Source organism: Mus musculus, chromosome X, assembly GCF_000001635.26.
Source record: "Mus musculus strain C57BL/6J chromosome X, GRCm38.p6 C57BL/6J".
Taxonomy (NCBI): Eukaryota; Metazoa; Chordata; class Mammalia; order Rodentia; family Muridae; genus Mus; species Mus musculus.
The window spans coordinates 150,439,759-150,462,202 of NC_000086.7; the positions used below are offsets into that span (position 1 = coordinate 150,439,759).

Genomic DNA, 22,444 nt, shown 5'->3' on the forward strand with positions numbered 1-22,444 from the left:
GATACTTATTACATAGTTTAAATGGAAAGAGAAGGTATATAGAAAACTGTTTAAGCACTACAGGATATTATGAAATGTCACATTGTATTTGCAAACAAAATTGCCCTGCCGAAATCAACCACTAATTCATATATACAACATATCTACTCAGAACATACTGCTAGCTACTTTATGTGCTTAAAAATCGATGGTGAGTAAAAAAGAAACAAACTAATACAGATCTTGTCCTTAGCAACAATACATTTATAATATTTGATATTGAGATGGGGGCTGTGGGTTGTTTGTATTTTTCATATCAGTTATTAAATAATTTTGTCACACTGAAGAAAATGTTCAGGTGACAATGTGACTCAGCAATTACACATGTCAATGGAATTCTGTCTTATTTTCTGCATAAGTTTTTAAGATGATAAAGCAAAGGTATAAATATGCATCCCAGTATGTTTAAAAGACCCGTATGGATTAGAAAAACCTCCGAGGCAATTACCATAAAAGTGCAATTAATGGTGACCACTGGGTTTGGGGACTGTAGGAAAAAACTGTTTTCATTAACACTTTACAGAAATATCCAGACGGAAGTGCAACAAAGTCTATACTGAAAGAACACATTGATAAAGGTCGATAAACCCCAGGGAAAGCAGGGGGTAGAATAATAAGGCTTTTCAGAGAAGCTAAAATACAAGTAGCTGTAGCGTCTAGGCTGCCTCACAACAGTAAAGCCAACTTGAAAAATAAAGGGATTTGTTCTAAGGCTGTGAATATCAACAAGGCAAACTCTAGAATTTATTAACTCAATTGCCAGTTCCAGACAGGCAGAAATCTTACTGGGGAAAGGGAAGGGGAGGGGGGTGAAAGGGTAAGGAGAGAAGGGAAGAAGGAAAGGGGGGAAAAAGCCTCTTTAGTTTAAAAAGACTCACAGTATTTTTTCAAACACATAGGGCAGAAGAGAAGGGTCTGTATGGCACAATACTGCCATCTAAGACTTTAAAAAAACAGACAGGCACCCACATCGGAGGATCGTCCATCTTCGGAGGATCATCCATCTTTTCCGCTGCTTTTCTGCCCACAGCCCATAAGATGAAGGCTGGGAAAGACAGGTGGAATGAACAACACACACCGCACTCAAACCTGAGCAAAGGGACTGGAGAGCCATTCAAACAAAGGAAGCCTCTTTTAAGTCCCGCCCGCGAAACCATGGCAACAGCAACAGGAAGTCCCTACCACATTGGAATGATGAACTCTTCTTAGGTAAGGATTGGCTGGTTCAGAGTCTGCACGCATATGCTGGGGAGGTTGTTGCCAGTCTGGCTGGAATCTTCTGCACTTTCCTTCCAATGCTGTAGTTGCCTGTTGCCTAAGAGACGCGGTTGGTGATGTCCAGAACCTGTTCCCGACAGCCCCCTGCGTCTCACGCTCAAGACGCATAACAAGGACATGCTCCTCCCACTCACCCCAGCCTCGAACCCACTTCTGACGCACTCACTATCCTCTCGGCCCTCACTTACCTGAATCTAGCTACCCACAGCAGTGTCCATGACACCAAGCAAGCTGCCACTGAAACCTCCCATCCTTTGGGGCTTTCCCCACCCGCGGTCACACCTGAGCAGCAGGGAAGAGCGTGCCTATAGGTTCAATAATGGATAGGCCCCCTCCCTGTATCCCAGCTCCCTGTGAGGCAAGCTCCCAGCCATCTGAATTGTTTTAGCTCTATCCTAACATAAGCGAAAAAAATCATATTTTGTACCAAAAAAAGGTTCCATTTTATAATGGAACTGTATGCTACCTTTTTAATGACAGGTTTGCCATTAAAAAAAAAAAAAAAAGACACACACAAACAGTTCTTTACTTTTCCTAGGGTCTCCTGGGATCCAAGGCAGGGCTTGGGCCAGAGTGTAAGAGAACTTCCCTTACAGCTTAGCTACACTGAAGTACAATCCCTTTATTTCGAGGCAAGGAGGTGATAAGAAAGGCCCTGCTTCTACTAATGCTCCCTCCATACACCACACTCCCCCACTATACCACCAGTTTCTTTCACTTAGATTTTAAAATCCATTGGTCTACATGATGCCTATAGCTTTTCTTTCTACTCACTATCCAAGACAGGAAGAAAAATAATTTGAGAATTCGGATATTACAAGAAGAAGTAAACTCTACCATACTGAAGAGTACCAGCCATCAAAAAGTAACCTGTAAGCTTAGGGCTACAACACTGATATGCCTTCAAATTAAGAGAGTATCTAAAGAAAGATTTTTCACTCTTAAAGGTTTTTTTTTTTTTAAGTGCTATACTGTGTCCTACCTAGACAGTATGGAGGTACATAGACAGGTACAGAACTGAAAACTACTAAACTCCATAGATATTTAAGTCTTTCCATTTCAGGTGAGGTTTTTTTGTGGGTTTTTTTTTTTCAAATAGTAAGCTCATCATGCTTTATCCAGTATGAAGTTCCTAATGGCAATGTAGGCTATGCTGTTTTGTTACAGCACCCTTTTTGATTTAAGGTACATGGGAAACCTTTACTTACTTCTAAAGTCATAAGGTAGCACAGGCCCTGGCAGACCACGTATCCTCAATAAGCTAATTTTAAAAAGTAACAGTAAAAAGTGGAAAGACTTTGTTAAAGCAGCCACAGAGGGCAAAGGAGCACAGAACTCCAGTGGTCTGCCCCGAAGACCATCTTCCAGGGCATAGAAGTGACATTTAGGTTTAAATAGAGGGCGAAAAGTATGCATAACTAAGCTATCCTGGTTATGGTGTGGTCCCAACCATCATAATTTAGGCTCTTACAAGGTAGTCTGACAAGTCATCAGAACTGTGGAAACTCTGTTCAAGAGTTGGTTCTCTCTCTGGCTGGCACTGAACTTTAGTATTTTACATCCCCCAGAATGAGATTCCCGGGAAGATTCCAATTCCTTGAGGTTCATGGTTCAACCATTAGGCAAAGGGAGCAAATGTTTAGCATCTCCTTAAGATATTGTCATTCCTTTTTTTTAATTAGGTATTTTCTTCATTTACATTTCAAATGCTATCCCAAAAGTCCCCTAAACCCTCCCCCACCCACCCCCCACCCCTGCCCTGCTTCCCTACCCACCCACTCCCACTTCTTGGCCCTAGTGTTCCCCTGTACTGGGGCATATAAAGTTTGCAAGACCAAGGGGCCTCTCTTCCCAGTGATGGCCGAAGATATTGTCATTCTTACATAAGGAAATATCAGATTACTTAGGAACAGAACTTGCTGTTTCCCAGAAGGAAAGTATATGAGCTCTGTCCTTGTCTGTAATCTTAGTGTGAGGGGATTGTTCAAATGTATCCAAGGCAAGGTATCAAATGTAAAAAATAAACAAGTGACTCAAAGTCAGGATTTTCTTTGTGAAACAGAATCTCAAGTAGTCCATGCTGACCTCCAACAAGATACATAACTGAGGCTACCTTGAATTCTGGATCCTGTCTCTTCCTCCTAAATGTAGGATTACAGGTGTGTCCCACCAAGCCTGACTGTCACTCAAACGTAAATTGCCTCTTCAACTGATATGCACAAAGATAATAAGGAGGCAAGACTGTAGTTTATCTAGGGCAGGAAATGGAGTCTATGATTCTATTGAGAGCAGTCCCAGGTTCCAAAACCTGTGTCTTTTAGTTTCTGAGAGCTGTTTGCACCACCTTTTAAATATTTACTTATGAGGATAATTTCCCTTTTTGTCATTACTTTTTGAACTCGGAGCTTTGTAGTGCTAAGCAAATGCTCTAACACTGAACTTATAGTCCTGATCACAAAATATTCATTTCAACAGTATCTTATATATCTTGTACGTACATCCTTTATATAAAAAAGCATGTGAAAACAGATGTATAGGTCTAAAATGTATGAAAATGTAAACCTTTGATGTAATTTATACCTGTCTTAATTTAGTAACATTTAAAAGGGTAACAATAATCTTGGGGTACAGTAATAGACTCTTGATGTATGTTCTCAAAAGAATTTTGCAAAATGTATCTCAAACAGTCTCAGCAGGTGCCAAGATATTCTAAAAAGAAACACTTGTACCCCTGCCTTGGGTTATCAGATATTGAGACAATGGACCCTAAGAAATAGGAATTTACCCCAAGAGTTTCACTCTGGGAAGGAAAAGGCTAAGCCCAGGTGCTAGCAGAGAGGGAACTTGTCTCCTGGAAAGAGATTTTACACTCTGTTGACAGTTTATATGGCTGACCTTGCAGACCTGACAGGGATTTGTCAGTGATGGGTAAGATCACATCTTGTCTAGGACTGCTTTGTCATACAAAAGTCTTGCCCTCTACTGAATCCTAAACCAGATGTCAGGACCTCCAAAATTGGGATGGCTAGACCTCTTTATTTGTTCCTCTTTCCAATGTGACCACACTGAAATCTTCACTGTTACAACCTGTGTCTCTCATGGGCTTATTGATGATAGATGGATGGCCGAGCCTATCTTAGGACTGCCAGAATCAGGCTGCTATAACCCATCAACTCCCAGAAACATATCAACATGAGAATTATCATCTCAAATGTGGATAAGGATTTATTAACAATATTTGCTGTAGGGTAATAGAAATAATGTCTTCCCAGTGGGAAATCACTCTATATACTTCATAATTAAGAGATTAATGAAGAAAAAGCTCTTTATGGCACTTGTCCAGCTCTGGCTAATGCTCAGAGGATCTGGCCAAAAATTGTTTTTTGTTTGTTTGTTTGTTTGTTTGTCTGTTTTGAATAGTTGTTAGCTGGGTTCATCTTGCCCACCTGGCAGAATTGTGCTTTTCCTGATGAGAGCAGAGGGCACATAATGGCAGACCAGGACCTAATGGTAGTTGTAACCTTACACTGCCCCTTAGAGGCATGTCCTTCTTAATTGCTGGTTCTAAGTCAAGGTTGTCCCCTTTTGTTTTAGGAATGGTAGTACATGCCTTTAATCAAAGCACTCAGGAGGCAGAGGCAGGGAGATTTCTGTGAGTTTGAGGCCAGCCTGGTCTATAGAACTAGTTCCAGGACAGCCAAGCCTATAAAAAGAAATCCTGTCTTCTTTTTTTTTTTTTAAGATTTATTTATTTATTACATTTAAGTACACTGTAGCTGTCTTCAGATATACCAGAAGAGGGCATCATATCTCATTATGGATGGTTGTGAGCCACCAAGTGGTTGCTGGGGATTAAACTCAGGACCTCTGGAAGAGCAGTCAGTGCTCTTAACTGGTGAGACATCTCTCCAGCCCCCCACCCCCAAAAATGCTGTCTTATAAAAACAAAACACAAGGAAAAAAAAAAAACTTCAAGGCTAGAGAGATAGCTCGGTGGTTAAAAGTACTGGCTGCTTTTTCTGAGGACAGTTTCAATACCCCGCACCCACATCAAATGCCCTAGCCCTACAACTGCCTGTAACTCCAGTCCTAAGAGATCCAATACCCTCTTCTGACTACTCCTAGGGGAAATGCATGTACATGATGCACAGACATTCAGGCATACACATATATGCATAAATAATAATCATTTTAAGAGTCCTAGAAGTATTCGCCATCACAGGTAGCAAGTCTAGGAAAATATCTGGGAGTTTGAGAGAAATCACAGATATGAGTTTTGTTTAGTATCTCCCTAGGTAATCCAGGGAAACTTTACCAGGACACCCGGAAACAGGAAAATAGGGTAAAATCCAGTGACAGAAAAGGTAGACTGGGAAGACATTTTTTAAAAAAAAGAATTATCTATTATGTATATGAATACACTGTAGCTATCTTCAGACACACCAGAAGAGGACATCAGATCCCATTACAGATGGTTGTGAGCCATATGTAATGTGGTTGCTGGGAATTAAACTCAGGGCCTCTGGAAGAGCAGTCAGTGCTCTTAACTACTGAGCCATCTCTCCAGCTCAGAGAGGACATTTTTTTTAGCATGAAGCCTTGAAAAAAAGACACAGCATTATGGGCTTTTCTTGATGGTATGGTGCTTATTTAACATTCTCCATGAACTGGGTTTCATGAGCAGCAGAAACTGTCATAGACTTAGCTATAGAAAAATGAAAATTTCTATTCATCCTTAAATCAGAAGCACAATTAAAGAGCAAAACTCAATAATAATAGTTACAATGTTTGTGACACCTGGGTTCATTTCTATACCTATAGCTATTATCTAAGACTATATTTTAAAGTCAATAAATGATAGTGAGGCTATAAAAATACAAGATATAATGGGTATTTCCTTCAGTATATAACCAAGGTATACAGAGTATATGTTCTTTTAATACTTTTTTATGAGTACATTTTTTTATATGAGTACACTGTAGCTGTCATCAGACATACCAGAAGAGGGCATCAGATCCTATTACAGTTGGTTGTGAGCCACCATGTGGTTACTGGGAATTGAACTCAGGATCTCTGGAAGAGCAGTCAGTGCTCTTAACTGCTAAGCCATCTCTCCAGCCCCCGAGTCTATGTTCATAATACAGTAAGTCTGCTTCAAGAAATGTACAAACAATTCATTATAGTGAAAATACTCTTCATTTTATAGAGAGGATATCTTTGAGAAATGTATAAATGTGATTCACATTTCTTTCATGGATTCCTCCAAATGGCACTGCTCTTTTTCTATTAGAAAACAAAAATGAGAAGCTTAACAAATACATCGTACATGAGCTACGACATTTAAAGAATATATTTGTGGCTGAAGGTCATTTAGCTCAGTTGGTAGGATACTTGCCTGACATACACAAAGCCCGAGGCTTGATTCAAAGCCACATATAAACTGAGTATGGACATTCATAGCTGTTAACCCAGCATCTAAGAGGTGGAAACCGAAGACCAGATCATTCTCAGCTATAGCTAGCTTGGGCTACATGAGACTCTATCTTTTTTCTTTTTAAGGTACATTTTATCATAGTGTCAATATATTTTTTAAAAAGGTCTACTCCACATTTTCAGAAATATGAGAAATACTAATAACATGACATGTAACACTGGCAAAACACAAGCTTACAGCCTGTTGAGCTATCATGAAAGCCATTACTTCCTGAAGCAGGTACTAATACCATCTAATGATGAATGGGAAAGATGCCATGCAGATCTGGAGCCAATATTCAAGAGTCTCCAGACACTGCAAGAAAAACAGGAGTATTCACCCATGTCCCTGATCTCTTACACTCTACAGTGAACATGCTTTGCAAGATGCTTTCTTGTTGCTAAATACCCAGGTGAAGAAGTTGACTTTTAAACTTATGAAGATTCATTTGTATATGTATGAACGTTTTGCCTGAAAGTATGTCTATGTACCATGTGCCTGTCTGGTGCCCATGGAGGTCAAAAGAGGCAAGGGAATTGAAACCCCTGAAAATGAGAGTTATGGATCGTTGTGGGCCACCAAGTGGGTGCTAGAACTTGAACCTGTGCCCTCTTACAAAACCAACAAGTGCTTTTAAACACTGAGCCATCTCTCCAGCCACAAAAGATTTATCTTAATTATAGTAACATATTCAAAGCTCAGAACAAAGTGTTACATAGAAAGAAAAGCCATGGTTAGAAAACTGTTCAAACACTATAGAGCACTATGAAATACTTTCTATTTGTAAACAATTTTTAAAGCTGGCATGACTGCTCAGAAGTTAAGAAAAAGTAATGTTCTTGCAGAGGGCCTAAGTTCAATTCCTTTCCTTCCCTCTCTGATCTATAATAAAACTCTTCCGCTCTGCTCCTCTTTCTCTCTCCCTCGCCCTTAATCTATAATAAAAAATAAAAATCTTCCTCCAACTATGGAGTAGCCATGTTGGTGGTTTCTCTACTGAGTCTCTAGCTCACAACATGTAAATGAGGTTTACTGTGATAAACGTGTGTGTGTGTGTGTGTGTGTGTGTGTAAAGAAGCTGTGTCTATATACTCATTGACTGAAAGGAACTGCAGAGAACTGTGGGGATAGACATGCTGCAGGTCCAGAGTTTAATTAACTTTCCTTGAGCTAGTTCTAGATCTACAAAAGAATAGCCATTCCTTACCCACCTCTATACTGGAACATCTTGTGACTAATAGTAACCTTTGGAATCTGTTAATTTAGATCACTAGCTTCCACCAATGCAAAAGCTCAGACAGCATACCTAGTCTTTTGATGTATCCTCCAATGTATCTTAAACTCACTTTACTTTCTAAAACTGTAAAACTTCATGAAACTGCTTCCACATTAGAACATGGCATTTGGAGTAGCCTAAATCTGTCTTGCAGGCTATGGTCAGTCAAAATAGCTCCAGAATACACTATCTCTTATCTTCTTTAAGATGACAGCTGTGGTTATTGAGCTGATGTGTGTTTGTAAAAAGTTGTTAAAAGCATCAAGGCAGATAGATATGGGTATCTAACCTACAAGCCAATTACCATAAAATATAAATAATGATAAGCACAGGGCAATGAGACTGTAGTTCTCATTACACTTTACAGAAGTCTCTAGACTGAGAGGAAACTGAGTCTTTATTGCAAGAACATCCACATGCCCCAGGACAAGTAAGGGAAACACAATGACCAGGCCTTTCAGGAGAAGAAACCTAATGCCTAGAATACCCTAAGGAGAAATAGCAATTTAAAAAGTAAAACATTCTAAGTCCACAGACCCTGAATTATAAGGCAGGAACCTCTAGAATGCAGCAATCAATGGCATCATCCCAGCAGGCAAAAACTTCAACCCCTCCTTTTTTTCAAACACAAAGGGTGGGTGAAGCGATGCATGGGGTCACATCCTAGGGCAATATTACTACCTAATGATCACAGAAACCGACCCACATAAATCAGAAGAATGGCTTATGGAAATGACATGCCCAAGAAAATGGTTGATTGGCCAAAACCTTTACAAAATGTGTTTAAATTATGCCAAGTGGACCCAGAAAATGATCCTCACCATATATAAACTTCCCCTGCTGTGGCCCTTGGAACCAGGAAATTTCTGATTCACCTCATCAGAACTCAGCTGTTCCTATCCAAGAATTAGCAGGCCTTGAGCCTATGCAGAAATAGCTAGTGAGGTCCCTTCAACTCTCTTTCTCGGGGCTCACCAAGACATACCTTCCCAATGTGCAGTTGCTGGTAGGCTGATGGATGAGACTGCTGATCTTCAGGAACAGCTGACCCACCCACCATCATATACCAGTCCTTTGGACAGGCCTCCCACTCAAGCCAGCCTTGGAATGCATTCTTCAGGAGGAGACTCAGAATCTTTCAATACTAACCCTAACTAGCCAACATAGAGCCAAGGACACAGAGCAGAAGGCCACTGGACCCTCCTAGTCAAGAACCTTCTGGCTTCTGGTTGGTATATCTGCCCTTTGTCATACCCCAGGCAGCAGGAAAGACTGTCTTTCTGTCACAGTCAGTAATAACAGGTGTCCTGAATGTATCGGAGTCCTTAGACAAAGACAAGAAAACTATAAGCTTTTAAAATTATTTAGGTTTATTTCCACATAACTGAAAAAGAAATCATATACACTATACCAGAGCAAGCTTTCATTTTAAACACTATCATAGGCAGATATGGTTTTCTAAAAGGCAAGTTTTAGACCCAATTTCCTTTCTGTCCCATCTGTATGTCCTTCTCTAGGCCAGTTTTCCCCTAAATTTTTAAAAAAGGGAAAAATTGAAGTGATCAGCCTGCAGGGGGAGCTGGTATTACATACCATGGACTGTCTCAATGGAAGCCTGGAGACTCTATGGGTGCAGAAAGTTCTTTTCCTTCTCTTCCTGCCTAGCATCAGCATCACTAAAAACTACAGAGACTTGAGTTCTTCTATTTCAAATTACTGATATTCTCGTGACAAACACTTACCAAACAGCACATCTTACTTTCCCCTATATTTAACTACAACTGCCATATTAAGTTGTGTTGTTTTGTTACAGAACCCTTTGTTTTGAAAGCAAAAAGTTGCTAGCTGGTGTGAAGACAGACCTGCAGGAGAAGGAAGGTAATGGTGAAGGGAAGTGACCCATGGATCAGCATAAAGTAGTATAAAATCTGCTACTAATTCTAAAATTTAGCAGCCCTTGGTTTCCATTTTAAAGATACAAAGGAACTCTTTATTCTCTATAAAGCCATATTATAGAATTGATAGACTTATAGATTATAAAATCACATAACTAAGAACGTACTTTTAGGAATCAAAGCCTTTTGGGAATCAAAACCTTCAAACTTCAGGATACAAGGAAAACAACAAGCCACATGGCTGATCTTCTGACAGTGGTCTTCAAGACCTTGTGTTCTGTCCTCTAAAATCTTAGTTTGGAGGGGTTGTTCATACCTGCCCAAGCCAAGGACCATAAATACTAATGAGAAAAATTAATAATCCACTTTTACTTCAAGTTTATTCAGCTAAAGCACACTAAGGGTGACAGTGAGACCAGCTAACTCCACAATAGAAGTGGGGCTGGAAATTCTCTAGGGCAGTGATTCTCAACTTTCTAAAGCTGTGACCCTTTCATGCAATTCATTCCCTGAGATGTGGTGACCCCAACCATAAAATTATTTTCACTGCTACTACTTTATAGCTAATTTTGCTACTGTTAGGAATTGTAATATAAATATCTGTGTTTTCCAATGGTCATAGATGGCCTCTGTGAAAGGATCATTTGACCCTCAAAGGGGTTAACACCCAGAGGTTGAGAACCACTGCTCTAGAGCAAGAAGGCCATGAGAATATAGTCAGCTCCAGAGAAATTGGGCATTCCTCAAGAATCCTATCCTCAGACAAAGAAAAGACTGAAGAGCCTGGTGCCGGCCAGAAGAGGAGCCTGTCTCCCAGGCATGGATTTCCCATGGTTCTAACAACACACCCTGTAAGAGACAGGACCCAAGCTGATGCTGTGCCAAAGATGAGTGAGACCACATCTGCACCAGGGCTGTGGTTAGACATATCGCGTCCCCTCTTTATAAACCTACATCTCATGCAAGAACAATGAAGATGGATTTGGGGGGAAAGGGCAACACTGGAGTTTGTTCCTCTTCCCAGTGTGCCAACATAGGTACATACCTTTTCTCTGCCTTTCACTACTACTTGTCTCTTTCATTGGCCTATTAACAATAGGTGACAAAGCATAGCTTGTTATGGCCGTCAGGACCCAGGTTCTGATCCTAACAACTCCAGTAACACTAAGTTCCAAATACCAACATGTGAGTTAGAAGCTTATGGTTGCCAGAATGACCCTAGAGAAGCTTTCTCTGTACTGCTACAGAGTCTCATTGTTGTGTCTGAGATGAAACCAGGCCTTTTGCATGCTAGGCCAGAGTCTCCTACTGAGTTATGTACACGGCCCCAATGTACTCATTCTAAATAGTTAGAACTAAATGATATCTTTGCAAAGAAGTAAATGTGTGTCTATTTGAAAACGTCATGATTATTGACATACAAAATTCTTCTTTAAATATAAGTGGGTTAAACAATTCGCATAGCATGAGGCAAATACAGAATACTTAACTACTTTTATATATTAGCAACAAACAATTAGAAAATTAAAACTTTGAACTCAGTTTATATTACTGTGATGGATAGTTTTTAACTGTCAAATTGACACAACCTATAACCAATCACCTGGGAAGAAACTCTCAAAGAGGAATTATTTAGATCATGTTGGTCTGTAAGCCTGTCTATAGGAAACTGTCAAGACAATGTTACCTGATATGGGAAGACCCAGCCCACTGTGAGCAGCAACACTCCCTAGCCAGAGGCCCTGGGTTGCAGCAAGCAAGCAAGGATCCATGTTTATTCTCTCTCAGCTTTTGACTGTACAAGTGATGCTTTATGTTCTTGTCTGGACTTCCTTACAGTAACAAACTTTAACCTCAAATTGTAAGCCAAATAAATCCTTTCATCCCTAATTTGCTTTTAGTCAGGGTTCCATTTTGAGGAAAAAATGAAGTCGGGTTCTCAAAGGAGAATGTCAAAATAACACTAACTAATGAAGTCATTAGTCACCTCTGTGTATCTTCTCAGCTCTCCCATTAACAGCCAAACCATCCCTCAATCACCTCCCAAACCATTCTCCACCAGTGACTCTTGGCCCTTCCATCTATTCTGAGAAAAGGGGCTGTTTCCACAGTAACGATCTCTGCTCTCATGGGGCTGAAAACAACGTGCATACTTGTGCACCTTACAGTGAACCAAATTCAGAGAGGTCTGACACTTCTGAGAAGAGAAAGATAAAGACAAAAGTAAGGATATTAAATTATTAAGAACATATAATTGGGACATCCTCTCAAAAATTCACTTATAAACACCTTCAGCCTCTGGAAATCAGTCTGGCGGTTCCTCAGAAAATTGGACATAGTACTACCGGAAGATCCAGCAATACCTCTCCTAGGCATATACCCAGAAGATGTTCTAACTGGTAAGAAGGACACATGCTCCACTATGTTCATAGCAGCCTTATTTATAATAGTCAGAAGCTGGAAAGAACCCAGATGTCCCTCAACAGAGGAATGGATACAGAAAATGTGGTATATTTATGCAATGGAGTACTACTCAGCTATTAAAAACAATGAATGTATTAAATTCTTGGGCAAAGGGATGTATCTGGAGAATATCATCCTTAATGAGGTAACCCAATCACAAAAGAACTCACGTGATATGCACTCACTTATAAGTGGATATTAGCCCAGAAACTTAGAATACCCAAGATACAATTTGCAAAACACAGGAAAATCAAGAAGAATGAAGACCAAAGTGTGGATACTTCATTCCTCCTTAGAATATGGAACAAAGCACCCATGGAAGGAGTTACAGAGACAAAGTTTGGAGCTGAGATGAAAAGATGGACCATCCAGAAGACCCCACCCAAGGATCCATTCCATAATCAGCCACCAAACCCAGACACTATTACATATGCCAGCAAGATTTTGCTGAAGGGACCCTGATATAGCTGTCTCTTATGAGGCTATGCCAGTGCCTGGCAAATACAAAAGTGGATGCTCACAGCCATCTATTGGATGGAACACAGGGCCCCCAATGGAGGAGCTAGCGAAAGAACCCAAGGAACTGAAGGGGTCTGCAACCCTATAGGAGGAACAACAATATGAACTAACCAGTACCCCCAGAGCTTGTGTCTCTAGCTGCATATGTAGCAGACAATATGATCTAACCAGTACCCCCAGAGCTCGTGTCTCTAGCTGCATATGTAGCAGAAGATGGCCTAGTCGGCCATCATTGGGAAGAGAGGCCCCTTGGTCTTGCAAACTTTATATGCCCCAGTATAGGGGAATGCCAGGGCCAAGAAGTGGGAATGGGTGGGTAGGAGAGCAGGGCGGGGGAGGGTATAGGGAACTTTCGGGATAGCATTTGAAATGTAAGTAAAGAAAATATTTAATAAAGAAAAAAACAGCTTCAGCAAAATGGCTGGATACAAAATTAACTCAAAGAAATCAGTATCCCACATTTACACAAATGATAAACAGGCCAAGAAAGAAATTAGAGCAACAAACCCCTTTGCAATAGTCACGAATAATATAAAATAACTTGGTATAACTTTAACCAAGTGAAAGATCTGGAAGACGAGAATTGCAATTCCCTGAAGAAAGAAATTGAAGAAGATATCAGAAGATGGAAAGATCTCCCATGCTCATGTATAGGTAGGATTAACATACTAAAAATGGTCCTCTTACAAAAGCAAATCTATAGATTCAATGCAATCCCCACCAAAATTCCAACACAATTTTTATAGACCTTGAAAGAGCAATTCTAGTCTCATATGGACAAACAAAAACCCAGGATAGCCAAAACAATCCTGAACAATAAAAGAACTTCAGGAGGAATCACCACCCCTTACCTCAAGCTGTGCTACAGAGCAACTGTGATTCAAAATTGCACGCTATTAGTACAGAAACAGACAAGCTGATCAATGGGATCAAATGAAAGACCCAGAAATAAACCCACAGACCTATGGACACACACTTGATTTTTGATAAATAAACCAAAACCATACAAGGAAAAAAAAAAAAAAGAAAGCATCAAATGGTGCTAGTCTAACTGGATGTCTATAAGTAGAAGAATGAAAATAGATCCATATTTATCACCCTGCACAAAACTCAAGTCCAAGTGGATTAAGGAATTCAACATAAAACTGGACACACTAAATCTAATAGAACAAAAAATGGGAAATAGCCGCAAATGCACTGTCACAGGGGAAAATTTCCTGAACAGAAAACCAATGACTTATGCTCTATGATCAACAATTGACAAATGGGAACTCATGAAACTGAAAAGCTGATGTAAGGCAAAGGACACTGTCAATAGGACAAAACGGCAGCCTACAGATTGGGAAAGGATCTTTACCAACCCTGAATCTGACAGAGGACTAATATCCAAAATTTTTAAAGAAATGAAGAAGTTAAGACACAATTACCCAAATAACACAATTTTAAAATGGGGTACAGAGCTAAGAGAATTATTCTCAACAGAGGAATCTTGAACGGCCAAGAAGCACTTAAAGAAATGTTCAAAGTCCTTAGTCATCAGGGAAATGCAAATCAAAATGACCCTGAGGTTCCATCTTACACACATCAGAATGGTTAAGATCAAAAACTCAAGCAATAGCACATGCTGGCGAGGATGTGGAGCAAGGGAAACACTTCTTCATTGCTAGTGAGAGTGCAAACTTGTACAACCACTTTGGAAATCAATTTGGTAGTTTCTCAGAAATGTGGGAATAGTCCTACCTCAAGACCCAGCTATACCACCCTGGGCATATACCCAAAAGATGTTCTAATATCTCACAAAGACTCTGTTCACAGCAGCTTTATTTGTAATAGCCAGAAACCGGAAACAACCTAGATGTCCCTCAACTGAAGAATGGATAAAATATTCATAAGATAAAGATAGTCATGAGAGGGGGCTGGAGAGATGGCTCAGCAGTTGAGAACACTGACTGCTCTTCCAAGGGTCCCGAGTTCAATTCCCAGCAACCACATGGTGGCTCACAGCCATCTGTGGTGGGATCTGATGCCCTCGTCTGGTGTGTCTGAAGGCAGCTACAGCCTACTCATATAAATAAACAAACCTTTAAATAAAAAGAGTCATGAGAGGCAGATGAAAGGAAGGAACTGGAAGGGAGGGGGAGGGGAATGGGGGGTTAGGATCAGGTGCAGGGAAGGACAGGAGTGATGCCTAGTTGGCCATGAAAATGAATAGAAATCTGAAACTGACTGGGGGGCAGGGGGGAAGGGGGTATGTCCAGGTCCAGACAGAGACCTGGGATATGGGAGGTGCCCAAGAATCAATAGGGGTGACCTTAGCTGTGACTCACAACATTGAGGATATGGAACCTGAAGAGGCTACCTCCTGTAGCCAGGCATGAACCCCAGTGGATCGATAGAGACACCAACACACCCACAAAACTTTCAACCTAAAATTTGTCCTGTCTACAAGAAATGCAGGCACAGGGGAGGGGGCAGAGATTCCCAACCAATGGAATGGCCAACCAATAACAAGCCCAAGTTGAGAGCCATCCCATGGACAAGCACCAATCCTTGATACTTTTAATGATACTCTGTTATGCTTGCAGACAGAAGCCTAACATGACTGTCCTGAGAGGCTCCACCCAGCAACTGACTCAGATAGATGTAGACACCCACAGCCAAACAGTGGATGGAGCTTGGAGACTCTCATGGAGGAACAGGAGGAAGGATTGTGGGCCCCAAAGGGGAAAGGAACTCCACAGGAAGACCAAGAGTCAACTAATCTGCACCTTAGGGGGCTCTCAGAGTCTGAACCACCAACCAAAGAGCATGCACAGGCTGGACCTAGGCCTCCCTCACATATGAAGCAGATGTGCAGCTTGGCCTTCATGTGGGTCCTGAACAACTGGAGCTGGGGCTATCCCAAAAGCTGTTGCCTGTGCATAGAATATGTCTTCTAGCTGGGCTGCCTCTGGGAGAAGATGTGCCTAACCTTGCAGAGCTTGAAGTGCCAGGGTGAGGTGATAACAAGGAGAGCCCCACCCCCTAAGAGAAGAAGTGGGAGGAATGGGGAAGGATTTAAAGGTGGGCATTCCTATGAAGATACTGTGGATTCTCTTTTTTTTTTTCTTTTTCTTTTCTTTCTGTTTCTTTGGATCTTCAAGGCATTTTAGTGGGGAGTTTAAGCAGGGTTAGTAGAAACTCAAAAGAAGAGTAACGATAAAATAAGCAACAGGGAGCTGGAGAGGTGGCTCAGCAGTTAAAAACACTAGCTGCTCTTCCAGAGGACCCAGGTTCAATTCCCTACACAGGGCAGTTCACAGCTGTCTGTAACTCTGAGATCTGACACCCTCATACAGACACGCATGCAGGCAAGACACCAATGCACATTAAAATATAAATGAATAAATAAATAAATAAATAAATAACAGGAGGGGTGGAGTCAATCAGAGGGATCCCTTCAGCTTTCTACACAAGACTAAGTCCCTAAAACAGGGGGTGAGTGCTGAGGGTAGAGCTCAGCAGCTGGGCACTCACCTTGCACAATCAAAGCAGAAAATTTTATCCCAGCACTGGGGCAAAAGATCAATAAATCTGGTTATAGAAAAAGATAATTATACATCTGAAAATGATAAATATAACTGCAAAGTTTTAAAAAAAAAGTCAAAGTCTTGCAATGCAATGCTCACTTCAGCAGCATATATTTTAAAAGTGGAACAATCCACAGATGTATGGATGGCCTCTGTGTGTAAGGACAATACCCAAAGCTGTGAAACAAATTAAGTCAACTTTACCTACTGCGGTGAAAAAACTGTCTGCCTTGTTAATAAATTGTTATAATTCACTTTCAAAAAAAGAAGAATTTGCAATGCAGATGATGGATGGTAGCTCATTTCTATACCTGCAACTATTAAAATTATAATCTAACTACCTTTACAAACCTAGGAGCAGGGTGGTACTGGTACATGCCTCAGCACTCAGGAGGCAGAGGCAGGCAGACCTCTGAGTTCAAGGACAGCCTGGGCCACCTAGAGAAACCTTGCCTGGAAAAACAAACAAGCAAACAAACAAATCAAAAACATTAGGCCTGGACTCTGTAGGTCAGATATAGAGCATTTGACTAGCATATACATGGTCAATACTCAGTACCAAAATAATAACAATAACAATATATTTATATTTAATAATTAAATAATATTAAGTCAAATTTTATTAGTTACATATAAGCATAAATATTATTTAATACTTTAACATTAAAGCAATTTATTAAATTAATATTTAATGTAATTATATATGGCAATAAGTGTTGTTTATATTAAATATTAGCTTCTAATATTTATAATAATTTGATATTTTAAATCATAGGAAAGGCATGGTAAACAAGAATCCTCATAGAAAGAATACTCTTTCAAGAGTGAATGAACTGTTTGGCCTTTGGACCTAACAAATCTACTTCTAAAATTGCATTGTGAATAAATGGCGATGTTGAAACAGTAAGTCTGTACAATAAAAATTTTTTTCACTTTATAGAGAAATTATCTTTAAAAATGTACACTGATATGCTTTCCTTCTTTATATTCCCCTGACATTACACCTGTAATCCCAGCACTTGAGGGATATGGAACCAGAAACTCTGGTCATCCTTAGCTAGACTAAATTGCCACTTCAAAACTACTCTGGGATAATGGAAACCTGCTCAAAAAAAAAAAAAAAAAAAAAAAAAAAAAAAGTAAAAAGTAAGCAAGCATCCACCCCCCCGCCATTACTAGGACACAAGCTGTTGGCCTATGTGGGCCACCACCCCCTAAAGCAGGTTCTTCTTCCACTCTCCTTTACAAAAATGGTAGTACACAGGTACTGAGACAATAACCACGGGTATCAAGATGAGCAACCAGACTACCAAAAATTTGCCAACATCCCTAGTCCATCACTGTCTAATCACACACTTGCTTTGTAAAATGCTTTCCTTCATCTAGTAGAAGTTTGGCCTAAAATGAAACAATATCTCCAGATCTCCTGATTTTTTTTCTTTTCTCTTCTTTTCTTTTTATTATTTTCAAAATGAGAAAAGTAAGTCTTCAGTTTTAGTGCATGCATCAGAATGTCAATACTTAGTTATACTCTCCCCTCGAGAAAGCAGTAAGATAGATACAGATAAACATCTTTCAAAAGAAAGTCAATGGACAGAGTTTCATTAAACAGTCCCAGCTGGCCTTCAACTCACTCAGCCTTCAACAGCACAGGCAGGCCTTGAACTGCAACCCTTCCCACCCATCTTCCCAGTAGCTAGATTACAGGCCTGTACCACCAGGCCTGATCTGACCCAGTAATGTTGTATGGATAAAGAATTGTACCCTGAAGAAATCAGGCACTTGGTCATTTGTTCAACAAATACCACCAATGTTGAGAACACATAGCAGTTCTGATGCTGAGCAGAAAGTATAATGGTGAGCAAGGAGGAAAAAGCAAGTATGATCCTCTCCTTAGGCATCATCCTTTATGATACCTGACATTGGCATAAGGAGGAAAATCAGTTATTAGATGATGTCGTCACATTTGGAAAAAAAGTTCAAGTCTTTTTCTCATTTTAAGATTCATTTTTATCACCTTGTAATCATGCACGTGTCTGTGCATGTGGGTGTAGGCCAGAGGCATCTGACTGTCTAGAGCCAAGGTGTGTCCTAGGAAGGGTCCTCTGTAGGAGCAGTACTAGCTCTTAACTGCTTCGCCATCTCTCCAGTTCCTAGGGTCTTTTTTCTAATCATTACCTGTCAGGGGGGGTTCAGTGGGATTTCACTTTTCTTAAATTGTTAAAGCAATAACACAAATACTCATTTCTGTATGCTTAAATTATACCCATGGGAATGGGGAAGAAAAAAATAATCCCTAAATCAAGTATTGTAAACTGCATTGAGTCTGGATGATTGCAATGTGGATAAGAATTGTTTTCATTAGTACCCCTGCAAACGGTTAAATAAAAGAACGAGGATGTTTATAAAGATCCTCTAATGTTAATCCTAAAGACAAGTTAAAGAATGACTTTTAGAAAAGCCAAAACACAAGTAGCTGCCCAACAGAATTTAAACCGCCTACTATAAGAGCAAAGGGCTTTATCCACAGGCAAGCAAAAAAAAAAAAAAAAAGCAAAAGAGAACCAGATTGAGGAAGCATAATTTAGAAAGACTACTTTTTTTTTAAGCACAAAGGGCGGGGTGGAGTGGGCAGGACTCCGATACCGCGGTTAACATTGCCATCTAGCGGCCACAGAAATTGAAACTCACCCTCACGGAACAAAATTATTTTCCTGCCGCTTTTCAGTCAACTGTTGTAGAAATGAAGACTCCGGAAGGTAAGCGGAATGGAGAAAACCGCCAAAATCACTCGTACTTGCCTAAGAGAGTACGGCGATCCGAATCCGCGATGAAAGCCCGAACGCCCATCCTCACCCTAGCGAAAATCAGCCGAAGTCCCGCCTTCTCACCGGAAGGAAGCTGTAATCTGCGGTCTAGGATTGGCTGATTTTCGCGTTGGCGCAGTGGTACGAGTGAGGTCGCTGCCAGCTTCCCTAAGCATTACCGGTAAGTAACTTCCAAAGCTCCTGTTCTAGGCCAAAGAACAGAGCTTGTGACTTGCAGCCACACAGCCCTGGTCTCCTTATGTTCTAGCCATTCGAGCCTTGAGCCAGATCGCCTCCCGTTCAGCCCTTACCTCTCTGATCATGAAACCTTTTTGGATGATTTTACCTGTACCCTAAAACACCGGCGGGGGGGGGGATCACATCCTTTACCAAAAGAAGGTATACTTTGAACACAAATGATCTACATTGCTTTCCTTTTTTTGTTTTTTGTTTTTTCGAGACAGGGTTTCTCTGTATAGTCCTGGCTGTCCTGGAACTCACTTTGTAGACCAGGCTGGCCTCGAACTCAGAAATCCGCCTGTCTCTAGCTCCCAAGTGCTGGGATTAAAGGCATGCGCCACCACTGCCCAGCTCTTTCTTTCTTTTTTGTTTGTATGTTTGCTTGTGTTTGAGCCACAGTGTCCTGTAGTCGAAGCTGGTCCGGAACTTGGCATTTCACCAAGGCCAGATTTGAACTAATCCTCATGGCTCCACCTCCAGAATGCTGAGATTATAGGCAGTGCAGCACCAAGTTTGGGAATGGGAATCAATTCTTACTGACAGTTACTTTAGCATCAGGAATGCTTTGGATGTGTAGTTTACTGGTGTTTTTCTTATGGGATTTTATTAAGAAGCCAACCTTGAGGTCAGGGCTCTAGAGAACTTTTCTTCCAGCTATTTCAGCCTTTGTTGTTTTCCTGGAATTAAGTCTCTGTGTTCTCTGGTCAGGCCCCTTTCTTAACTATATTGAAGAGAAGCCAAATAGAGCATCCAGGCAGCAAAGATCCCTGTGTCCAGCCTAGCAACTCCTTGGTGCATTGCACTTTTTTTTCCTCTCCAAAGTTTCTTTTATTTAAACAAAGAGTTTTGCGATGAAAATCCCTGAAAAGACGCTGTGTGTGGTTGTGTTTATGTCTGCAGAAAATGATAGGCCCACTGGAATTTCAGAATTATAGAGAGATTAGAATTGTGCAGGTTCAGAGGCTAAGTGCTTTATCTTGAGCTAGGTTTAGCCTTCCTGGCCCCACTCAGTATCTGAACACTAACACCTGGTGATAATAGAAAAAAATCTTTTGGAAGGTGGTAACTTTAGAACTAACATCTTGCAATAATAAATAAAAAGCTCATTGGCACTATTAACTTAAAGCTAACATTCTGTGATAATAAATAGAAACCTCTTAGAAGCTATTTGCTTAGGACTAATATCTTATGATAATAAATAAAAGTCCCTTAGAAGCTATTAATTTAGTAAAGCATTAGCTCTGCCAATCCCAGAGCTAAGACTGTCATCAGATAACATCTTAGGCCTATAGAATAGCTCTTCCATCTTGTTCATACCTCTCTGGTTTACCCATCAATGTATTTTAAACTTGACTTGATTCATGACTTCCTTTGTCCTATAAAACTATTTGTAAAAAATAAAACTATAAAACTCCTTCCATGATGGAACTTGGCATTGGGGTAAACTAATTCTGTATTCCTGGGCCAAGGTCCCACAAAATGGATCCCGAAGAAAGTATCTCTTATTCCCTGGAAGAAGGGAGTTGTGGTTTTCACAACAACTGCATGAAATCCACTCATCTCCATGATATCTAGCCTTTCCTCTACTTGTGCCCTAGACAGAACAGTAAAATGAGAGTCAAAGGAAGTCAGGAAGTAAGTGAACTTGGCTTTCCTTAAGAGTATCATGCACCTGAAAGTAATGTTTCTAAGGCAGGTCTACAACGTTGTAAAATACTAAAGAAACCTTCAAGAGATTATTGTTAACCGGGAGATAGTGGCGTATACCTTTAATCCCAGCACTACAAAGCCAGGCAGACCTTTGTGAGTTTGGGGCCAGTCTGGTCTACAGAGCAAGTTCCAGGACAGCCAAGGCTACACAAAGAAAAACCCTGTCTGGAGAAAGATTTAAAAATAAATAAATAAATAAATAAATAAATAAATAAATAACTTTTTAAAGGGAGATTATTTGTAAATAGAAATTTCATCCTTTTAAAACTAATATATTAGCCAAACATAGTGGTGTACACCTTTAATCCTAGCACCTGAGAAGCAGAGGCAAGTAGATCCCAATGAATTAGGGGCCAGCCTGATCTAAACCTTGTCTCAAAATAAAATAAATAAATAAATAAAATAAAAAGCTAATTTATTGCTGCCACCTTATTGCATAGAACCATATAGAGGCATCTGGACTGCACACAGAGGCACTGAAAGCCAACCTCTATAGATGTTTGAGGCTTTGTATTTCAGGTGCATGTATTTTTAATGACATTACCATTGTTGACTTTACCAAATAGTATATCAGGCTTTTTTCTATAAATAATTCCTACTGGTATCTTAGATTGTATTACTTGGTTACAACATTAGAAGCTAGAGGGGAACTCCTAACTCACCTGAAAAGTAGAATTCCAGAGTCTGTGTCCTTTTCTATTTAAAAAAAAAAATGTGGCTAAGACTGACTATGTGTTTTTAAGAATCAAAGCTGGGGCTGGCGAGATGGCTCAGTGGTTAAGAGTGCTGACTGCTCTTCTGAAGGTCCTGAGTTCAAATCTCAGCAACCACATGGTGGCTCACAACCACCCATAATGAGATCTGCCACCCTCTTCTGGTGTGTCTGAGGTCAGGTACAGTGTACTTACATATAATAAATAAATCAATAAATCTTAAAAAAAAAAAAAAGAATCAAAGCTGACAAGCTTCAGAATGAATGGGACACCAGAGCACATGGCCAGAAGTAGGAGGCATCTCCTTGCCTGTCAGTGGTTTACAAAAGGGGATGTCTGCTCAGCCCTTTCCTAAAATCTTAAGAGCTTAAGAGTTGAGATTTGTTTAGACCCATCCAAGCCAGGGCACCATAGTGTCAAAGGCAAAACAAAACAAAAGAAAAACCACATTTATCTTGCATT

General features: G+C 40.3%; 2 protein-coding genes across 12 annotated transcripts in view; both read right to left on the reverse strand.

The window, feature by feature from the left end:
* Tmem29 (transmembrane protein 29) overlaps positions 1 to 22,444 on the reverse strand; it is a 97,262-nt gene that overhangs the window by 41,984 nt on the left and 32,834 nt on the right. For 3 of the 11 annotated variants that reach the window (NR_152726.1, NM_001164684.2, NM_001359038.1), the window contains exon 1: positions 1,222 to 1,405. The exons of 1 other annotated variant lie outside the window; for it this stretch is intronic. Coding sequence is in view for 3 of the 10 variants with exons in the window: in NM_001359038.1 (NP_001345967.1) it covers positions 1,222 to 1,226 (5 nt within the window). In the remaining 7 variants the exon portion in view is untranslated. Of the gene's footprint in view, positions 1 to 917; positions 1,162 to 1,221; positions 1,406 to 19,203; positions 19,393 to 22,444 lie in introns of those variants that run through there. 7 more of the 11 variants (NR_152724.1, NM_001359039.1, NR_152725.1 and 4 more) reach the window with 5 other exon arrangements.
* Positions 1 to 22,444, reverse strand: part of Apex2 (apurinic/apyrimidinic endonuclease 2) — a 161,233-nt gene that overhangs the window by 12,785 nt on the left and 126,004 nt on the right. The window lies entirely within an intron of this gene.